This window comes from Salmo salar, chromosome ssa19 (genome assembly GCF_905237065.1).
Source record: "Salmo salar chromosome ssa19, Ssal_v3.1, whole genome shotgun sequence".
Taxonomy (NCBI): domain Eukaryota; kingdom Metazoa; phylum Chordata; class Actinopteri; order Salmoniformes; family Salmonidae; genus Salmo; species Salmo salar.
In genome coordinates this window covers 51,576,880-51,586,262 of record NC_059460.1, presented here as the reverse complement: position 1 = coordinate 51,586,262, position 9,383 = coordinate 51,576,880, and the positions used below count along the sequence as shown (strand labels likewise).

The following is a 9,383-nucleotide window of genomic DNA, read 5'->3' as shown; positions in this document are numbered from 1 at the left end:
GAATGGTGAGATGTGAGATGTGAGTGGTGTCCTATAGAAGCAGCAGTGAGCATACGCCTCAGAGGGAAGTAGGGAGGGGCCTTACCGGACTCGCCACCCGCTCAGCCTGGCAGAGGTCCAGCACTGCTCTGTCAGCACCGCTTAGGGCTGTTTGTTTACCATGTGCCAACGTGTGTATCAGTGACCGGTCGGGGCAGCAGCAAGCGTGTGTGTGTGTGTGTGTGTGTGTGTAGAGTGTACCCCCTCTAATGAACAAACACACAACCAGTTCCACACTCCACCCAGGGGCCCAGCTGCTCCTGTGCCAAGGATGAGGTGCTGAAAGGTGGCTCAGACCCACTGGAGCAGATGGACTGCCAAAAAGCAGAGGAGCTAGTCAAAGCATGGAAGTAGAGAGACTGAGAAGGGGAGGGAAGAGAGACTGAGAAGGGGAGGGAAGACAGACTGAGACGGGAGGGGAGAGAGACTGAGACGAGGAAGGAAGAGGAGACAGGAAGGGAAGAGGAGACAGGAAGGGAAGAGGAGACAGGGAGGGAAGGTGAGACAGGGAGGGAAGAGGAGACAGGGAAGGAAGAGGAGACAGGGAGGGAAGAGGAGACAGGGAGGGAAGAGGAGACAGGGAGGGAAGACGAGACAGGGAGGGAAGAGGAGACAGGGAGGGAAGAGGAGACAGGGAAGGAAGAGGAGACAGGGAGGGAAGAGGAGACAGGGAGGGAAGACGAGACAGGGAGGGAAGAGGAGACAGGGAGGGAAGAGGAGACAGGGAGGGAAGAGGAGACAGGAAGGGAAGAGGAGACAGTGAGGGAAGAGAAGACAGGGAGAGAAGACGAGACAAGGAGGGAAGACGAGACAGGGAGGAAGAGGAGACAGGGAGGGAAGACAGACTGAGATGCAGAGGGAAGAGGAGACAGGGAGGGAAGACGAGACAGGGAGGGAAGAGGAGACAGGGAGGGAAGAGAAGACAGGGAGAGAAGACGAGACAGGGAGGGAAGACGAGACAGGGAGGAAGAGGAGACAGGGAGGGAAGAGGAGACAGGGAGGGAAGAGGAGACAGGGAGGGAAGATGAGACAGGGAGGAAGAGGAGACAGGGAGGGAAGAGGAGACAGGGAGGGAAGATGAGACAGTGGGGGAAGACGAGACAGAGAGGGAAGATGAGACAGGGAGGGAAGGCGAGGCAGGGAGGGAAGACGAGATAGCCACAACATTTTTAGAAGGCTCTCCTGAGTCCTGACAGTCCACATTTGTCCCCTTCAACTATAAGAGTTGGGCAAGGGTTACTCCTGGGCTCTTCTGAAATGGAGAAACTAGGTGCATACTCTCTCACTCTCAGCCAATCATTTCACTGTCTCCCCTCTTTTCCTCCAGGCTGTTTAGACGTAATACATATGCTTCATCTTTATCATATAAAAGTGTCAGTGGCTGGTCCCAATCTTAAATCTTAAATATAGCCATATTAGGCGGCAAGGCTAATCTCCATGGCTGTCCCAGAGTCTGCTGCTGAAGTCATACAGGAGTGAGGAGAGTAACTGTCTGTCTCAGTAGCCCTGTAAAAAACGACAAGCCCTTCCACTTCTGTCTGCTTTTTGACACACCGTGTTCCTGCCTTTCGCTCACATCTTCAATATACTATATGCTTGCAGTTAGCCACTGTCACTGATTCCTTCCAAACCACTCATTGTTGAATTTGCGATTTCCAACTTGTTGTGTAACACACACGGTTCCATTACAGGTGCGCACATACTTATTTAATGCCTAAATGGAGACAGCCAGCCCAGACAGAGAAGGAGAGCTGTAAGAGCTGTCCAATGGCCGATGAGCACGGATACGTTTTATCTATAATTTCTCTTCATTATTTCTCTTCATATTGTGACGACCCTCCCACTCTGTCTGCCGAATTCTTTCTCTTTGCTCTTGTTTTCCTTATTAGGATGTCAGGAAAAATACACCTCTTCCTCATTCATTGAGGAGACTCTCTCCATGCAGACACACTGTTTGATTTTGGTTGTGGAATTTTTGTGGCCGTTTTGTTTGCTTGCTTTGGCATCTTTCAACACTCCTCATTATCACATCTATACACGCAACCACTCACTTACACTACTGATTACTGACTACACACACCATTGTTTATTGTATATAGGTTACTTCAGTTAATAGATATATTTTTGTTATTCCTTATCTCCACATTGTCTCCCTTTTTGATAAGGGCTTTGAGCCGGTTCGTGAAAATATGACAAGGATTAAAAAGGATTTGACAGTAGATTGTCGACTGGTTTCATGATGATGACTGCTAGCTAAGATTTTGAAAGTATGATATTGAGATGATCAGTCCAGTCAAATCTACTGTACATATAATGTGATTTGATGACATTTTATCTGTGGTTAATGACCTTGAGCCTTCTTGGATGGGCACTTCGAATGTAACTCTATGACAGCACCCAAGGGGCTAGAATTTTCTAGCTCTACTTTTAGACTTGGAGGTGACGTAGTGTCCCCATGAGTGACAGAACACTGAGCCAATCATGGTGCAACGCTCCATATTTTCTGCTGGCTTGCCACACCACCACAGAAAGCACTGAGCTAGGCTGAAGCACCTGCATTTTGGAGCTGCCTTACTTAAGAAAACAAAAAAGAGACCATATTTGTATGCGGCTTTATTAATTCAATGATATATATTTTTTAACTTTCTTTTCAAACTGATATGTGGTACATATTAATGCCAAAATAACATGCAAAACACGCAAGCCACCCCCCCCCAAGAAAATCTGCCAAAAAGGTGGGGCTCAAAACAGGTGGGGCTCTTCACCTTTGCAAAGAAATTTGAAATTAATATTAGTACTTCAGTTTTCTCAGCAGCAGCTGTAAGCAGCGGTCTCATTGCAAACTAAGACTTTAGCCGAAACAAACAGTTCTGCTGAGTTATTTGAGGAAGGAAAGAGAGGAAGGTCCAACACCACTCTCCCACTTTAGTATCTTACCTAGTTATTATCTGATTATCTAATTTCTGCTATTTTATAGCTTTGTCAACTATGTGTGTTTTCTATACCTGTTCGCTCCTCTCCCTGTAGGCTTTACAGATACTCCCCACCCCTTGGCTGCAATCCTTCTAATTTAGTGTACCCTGCACGCACAACCCATGTGGAATTCCTGGTCTCTGGCAGGGTTTGAAACAGCCGATCTGCGGTCAAGGACTGCAAGTTCATCTCAGCCTATACTGACCTTCAGTCCCTTGACTTTTTGGCCCTGACGGACACATGAATCCCCCCAGAGAACACTGCTACTCCAGCTGCTCTCTCTTCATCTGAGTACACTTTCTCTCGTAGTCCGAGAGCATCTGGTTGTCGCGGTGATGGCACAGGGCTGGCTACTCCTTTCTCCTAAATTTAGATTTTCTTTTCTCCCTCTCTCTCCCTATTTCACCTCATTTAAATGTCATGCTGTCACTGTCACTTGTCCACTCAAGCTTGACATTGTTGTCCTCTATCGCCCACCAGGTGTCCTTAGAGAGTTCCTCAATGAGCTTGACACCTTGATAAGCTAATTTCCCGACGATGGCTCACCACTTTTTGTACTTGGCGACTTCAACCTCCCGACGTATGTCATCGATTAATTTATTTCCAACTCTCTCTTTCCCCTCCTCACCCTTTCCCAGTCCCCTCCCACTCACAAGACAGAAAATACGCTTGACCTCATCTTTACTAGAGGCTTTTCACCTACTAATCTCACTGCAACCCCCCTCCAGGTCTCTGATCACTACAAGATTTCCATTTCTGCCTCCCTTTCCTCCAACCCTAGCCACACAGCCCCTACCCAGATGGTCATGCGCTGTCTCAATCTCAATCTCCTCTTCTATCCTATCATCTCACCCTTCAGCTAAATCCCTCTCCCTCCTGTCTCCTGATTATGCCTCTCCGTCCTTACTTTCCTCCCTTTCTACATCCTATGACTCGCACTGTCCCCTTCCTCCTGGCTGGCTCGGCCCTCCCCTCAAGCTCCGTGGCTGAGTGACTCATTGCGAGCTTACAGAACAGGACTGTGGGCAGCTGAGAAGAAAAAAAACTTCAGGAGGACCTATCATCCTTTCACTCCCTCCTCTACCTCTCTTCCTTTGTATCCAATGCTAAAGCCACTTTCTATCACTCAAAATGTCAAGCTTCTGCCTCTAACCCTAGGAAACAAGTCACTAGGCTCTGTCATATCCTCACATAGTCTCTCCTATCATTGCTTTCAGATGACACTCAACTACTTTTCTTCTCCTTCCTCTCTTCTGACACACAGGTGGTGACACGCATCTCTGCTTGCCTGGCAGATATCTCAGCTTGGATGTCGGCCCACCACCTCAAGCTCAACCTCGACCAGACGGAGCTGCTCTTCCTCCTCGGGAAGACCTGCCCGCTCCAAGACCTTTCCATCGTGGTTGACAACTCCACGGTGTCCCCCTTCCAGAGAGCAAAGAACCTTGGCGTGACCTTGGACAACACCCTGTCGTTCTCTGCAAACATAAAATAAGTGACTTCTCCTGCATATTCATGCTGTACAACAGAAGCTTCTGAAAACATCTGAAACCCTACCTGTTCAAAGAGTATCTTAAATAATCCCTTGCCCCCCACCCCAAAAAAAGTTTGAATATACAATCGATTTTTTTCCGCCTTTCCAGCGCTCTGTCTCTGCTCATAGCTACTTTATAGAGGAAAAAATGACTTACTGTGACTGTGATATGTGGTTGTCCCAACAAGCTATCTTAAGGTGAAAGCACTAACTGGAAATCGCTCTGGATAAGAGTGTCTGCTAAATGACAAAAATTTAAAATGTAGACATATTAACGTGATCCATCCGAACTCTGACTTCACCCCATAGAAGTTGAAATGTAAGGTATGGTTAAGATAAAGGTTAGGGTTTAGGGTATGGACGTCCCAAGGATCCCGGATAGCACTAAACATGGGTTAATGAGGGGAAATGTGCTTTGTTTTTTCAAAGTGATTGCCCACTCCGTACTAGTCACAACAAGGCTCCACATCAAAATGATTATCTCAGAGGCACATGCAGTGGGTATCAATTTATGCTTTGGCCAATGCCGCCATCTACTGTATACATTAGGCTAGGCAGAGACGAGGTCGTTGTTAAACAATACAATGCAGAATAACGTGGTAGGCCTATGAGATTCGGTCCACGTCATATGGCTTCTCTTCACGTTTATCAGTAATCCGCACATGGTCAATCCAAACATTTGAGGTGATCTCACACACTGCGTTTATTGGCCACAGAGGGGGTTCCAATGTGTCCTGCGCCGTGGATGACGCACATGCAGGGTCCCCTGTATGCACAACCGTCCACTTTCACTGCTGTTCAAATGTTTTTATGTCCATGGTGTGGGTGACTGGCAAATATGCTCCTCTGTATTATAATCGATATGTATAATGGAAAATATGCACACAGTAAAATGAGGGACACATCCACAATGTAATAAATTCGCATACATTGATATGTAATCTGGCCATGGATGGCCTCGTGCGGGCCCACGTGCGTAATAACAAGACCGTGACTGAGTAATTGCCTCCAAATGAGGGGATCATCATTTGATTAAATGCATTATAAATTGAAGCCACATTGATCAATAAGACGATTTTAGGAATGTGTTCTCTTCTCACCCTTGATTGAAGATAATCCCCGATTAATTTAAAATGCGAATACACAAATTATTGGATTTGGTGACACCTCCATTCATTAGCATATAATCCTGTGAGTCATTCAACAAACAACGCCCAACGGAGACTCCCCGTAACAACAAGTAAACCTCAGTTTTCATTTGCGTCATAGGTTTGTGTGTGCGTTCCTTTGAGGGCCAACTGGCCTCATACAGATAACGGATAACACACTATAGATTGTTTTTAAAAAGCGAGGATAAACTGAGAAAAACGTTTGTCTTCTAGTTCATGATGTGAGGACGTGCGTCATTGGTCTTTTTGTTAAGCATAACGTTTTTTTTTTTAAATCTATGCTTGAAAACTCAAATGTAAACCATATGATATCTTCAGTTTAAGATTAAGGTAGTATTTGACATATCAGTAGGCCTAGTGATTTACGATAATGTCATGTTTAGTTTACCATTTAAATTCGATTTATAACAATTGAATAATGTATATTTTGTGAAGGGGGGAGAGTTTGGATCAGACGAATAGTTAAGATGACCCTCTTATTTGGGCCAAACTGCCATTTGTAGGTCAAATGATTCATTGTTGGTCTGAGGGGGTGCTACTTCCGTATTTAAATCCGCTATATGAATTCGTAGACCTTTAAATGGTCCATTCGACCATCACCCTCAGGACAGGGGCGCTTGCTCCTATCAAAGGCGGTGATAGCCTAATCACTGACCCATAACCAGTCAGGCTCATTAGGCTATCGCTAGCATGATATTACAGGGTCTACTCGTCTGGCTAGTCCTCACATTACCGCTAAGAACCGTGTCCATGTTCACTATCTATTATGACGAAGAATCCAAAGAAAATGTTTGGAAAGAGAACCGTTTGGATATAACAAAGTCGGCTAAGAAGATGGACGAATTGTTCAATCCGATGGATTTGCCCGAGAGCTCTTCAGTGCCGCATAGAAAGGCACCTCAGTTTATGCTGGACTTGTTCAACTCAGTGGCGGACTCCAATGGAATCCCCAGGAACTCGGAGAAACTAGAGGGCAATGTGGTGCGGAGCTTCGAGGATAGAGGTGAGTTATCTCCAAGCGCGTAATACGCACACACTTTGGTGACCAAGCATGTTTGAAAAGAATGTACAAAATATTTATATTATCTTAAAGGGAAAACTTTCAGACTTTTTATTTTAACACAATTCTTGATATATTTCTGCAGGACATGCCGGTGGAAGGTTTCATTTCTTCAATTTGTCCTCATTTGCCAGAGATGAGAGAATGATCAAAGCAGAATTTCGCTGGTTCAGGCAAAAACAACGACTTTTCCTTGGGCAGGCATATGGACCCCATTTCTACAAGGTTAGTTGCAAATAAATACTTTTAAGTGTGTTGCGATAACTCGATATAATTATTGTACTGTTTAGCCTAATGCATGCTTTGCGCGCGCAGGTGGACCTATATGAGGTGTTGGACAACAGAGTAAAACCTTGGAGAGGGAATCTAATCACGTCAAGACTGTTGCCTTTATACACTCAGGGATGGGAAGTCTTCAACGTCACGCAAACAGTAAGATCTGTTCACGTTTTATCACAGCACATCATATTTCAACATCACCCTTTCTATATTTTAAGCGCATCATTTGTTTTCCCAAATGAAAGGTGTCCAACTGGATTCGCAACAGTGAGGAGAATAATGGTATTCTGGTGGTTATTACTCTGCCATCGGGGAAATGGATAGAGTCCGTCCTGCAGTCTTCAGAGAGACAGGGAGAATCACCTGCGGAGAATGCTTTCCTGGTTATATTCTCAGACGACGGAAGAGGCTCGACCACTAATCAATCACTAAATCAAGGTAAACTAGCATGGTCAGAATTTCTGTTTTTTATATTCATACAGAATAACAGTGGAATCGTGTACAAGGCACGCAGACCTCCAAACTCATATTTGTCAAAAAAAGACATCGAGAGAACTCTTTTCAAAGTTTTATTTTTCTACTTTTCATGTAAAAACATGTAAAACCTGTAAAAACAGACAAAAAATGCTGGATAAAAAAAAAACAAGGTTGATGAATATAGTTTCTGTTGCTTCTGATGAATAGTTATCCTTCTCTCGTCCTAAGACGTAGCCTCCTCGGTAGAGCTTACTCTGTGTAGTTCCTCCAGCTGTATGCCTGGCAGTACGTCTGAGGCGGCCCAGGTGTACAGTGGGGTGCGAAATGAATTACACCCTTGATAAAGATTAGCAGAAATGCCTGTATAAAATAAATAACTCAAATACTGAGCTATATTGTAAGTTAAATTTTTTTAATAAAAAATTCAAAAGGCACTCGCACATCTGAGCTATATTTTTTGCAGGTGCATGGTAACAGTTGAATAAAATGAGAAAAAGCTCTGACGAAGGCGGTGAGGCCGATACGTGAAGCTTATTAAAGAGCAGTGATACAATCAAGAGCAGTGTGCGAGTTCCTTCTTTTTTCTCACGTTAAAAAGGGGAAATTATATTATTTTATACTAACACAATTGCTCAGAGAAATATATTTTGTTTAACAAGTAGGCCTGGTGGGCGGGATGTTTAAATCGAATAATGGGCCAACGGTATGACTACTTGCAGGACTGAAAGAAACAAACGGGGAGAATTAAACGTTGAAAATAAACTTTTATCTGATTGTAGGCCATGAATTGTACTTTGTTCATCATAGAACATTTAGTACGAACATTTATACAAGCATATTGCTAGGCTGTCAATTATCAAATTATATTGTGTGAATGGTGGAGGTTTGCAGTTGTATGCCTAACTGTACATTTTTGTAGGACATGTCAGCCACGACACCGCACATGACAGTCCTGCGAAGGTATTGCGTCAAGACAGCGGGAGCAGAAGGAGGCGCGCAGCCCCAAGTTATCCCCGCAGCCGCCCCATGTCCTGCCAGCGTATCCCCCTCTTTGTGGACTTCGAGGAGATCGGCTGGGCAGGCTGGATCATCTCTCCACGGGGGTACAATGCTTACCACTGCAAGGGCTCCTGCCCGTTCCCACTCGGAGAGAGTCTCCGCGCCACGAATCATGCGACTGTGCAGTCCATCATGCATGCGCTAAAGCTCTCCAGCGACGTGAATACACCATGCTGCGTGCCTGACCAACTCCAGTCCATCAGCCTTCTCTATTTTGACGACGAGGAAAACGTGGTTCTTAAACAGTATGACGATATGGTGGCAGTCGGCTGTGGCTGTCATTGACTACAGTGCAATTGCCAGCTGCTCTCCGGGAACATTTTCAACGAGTTTCAGAAATGTTGACTGAATTACAGTATGTCCAGTGATTCATGTATAAATGGACGTTATTTTTGAGAAATAAAAATCGGTCGTTGCAATTCAACATGTTTATATTGATATTTGATTACGCTTTGAGGCCGGGCACTAGCAGTAATGGAAGTCCCTTTGGCGCTGACCAAGGTGCTGAAATGAAGCGTCCGTATGGTGCAATTGCCGTGAATGAAAACCCTTTTCTGAATAAAACGTATTGCTATTGTCAGAAATGCTGGCAATACTAACAAAGCGCATGAATTATCAAACTATTTTAGTGTCATGGTTGTCAACAAGATGAGGTTGTTATTGGTAAACTACACATTTTCAAGTTTTATTGTCAAGTGCACACTTACAGCTAGCTCTTTCCCAACAATGCAGTATTCAATATCAGTAGTAAAAATATGATAGTATAAAATAAAGTAAAGTAGAACAAAAACAA

General features: G+C 44.6%; 1 protein-coding gene across 1 annotated transcript; it reads left to right on the top strand.

Annotated features, from left to right (window-relative positions):
* The first annotated feature begins 6,156 nt into the window (after window positions 1-6,156).
* Window positions 6,157-9,014, top strand: LOC106579050 (bone morphogenetic protein 2). The gene is made up of 5 exons (XM_014158476.2): window positions 6,157-6,718; window positions 6,861-7,000; window positions 7,091-7,207; window positions 7,300-7,492; window positions 8,451-9,014. Exons 1-5 carry the CDS (start codon window positions 6,406-6,408, stop codon window positions 8,873-8,875), a joined length of 1,188 nt encoding a protein of 395 aa, XP_014013951.1. The 5' UTR covers window positions 6,157-6,405; the 3' UTR covers window positions 8,876-9,014.
* The last annotated feature ends 369 nt before the right edge of the window (window positions 9,015-9,383 follow it).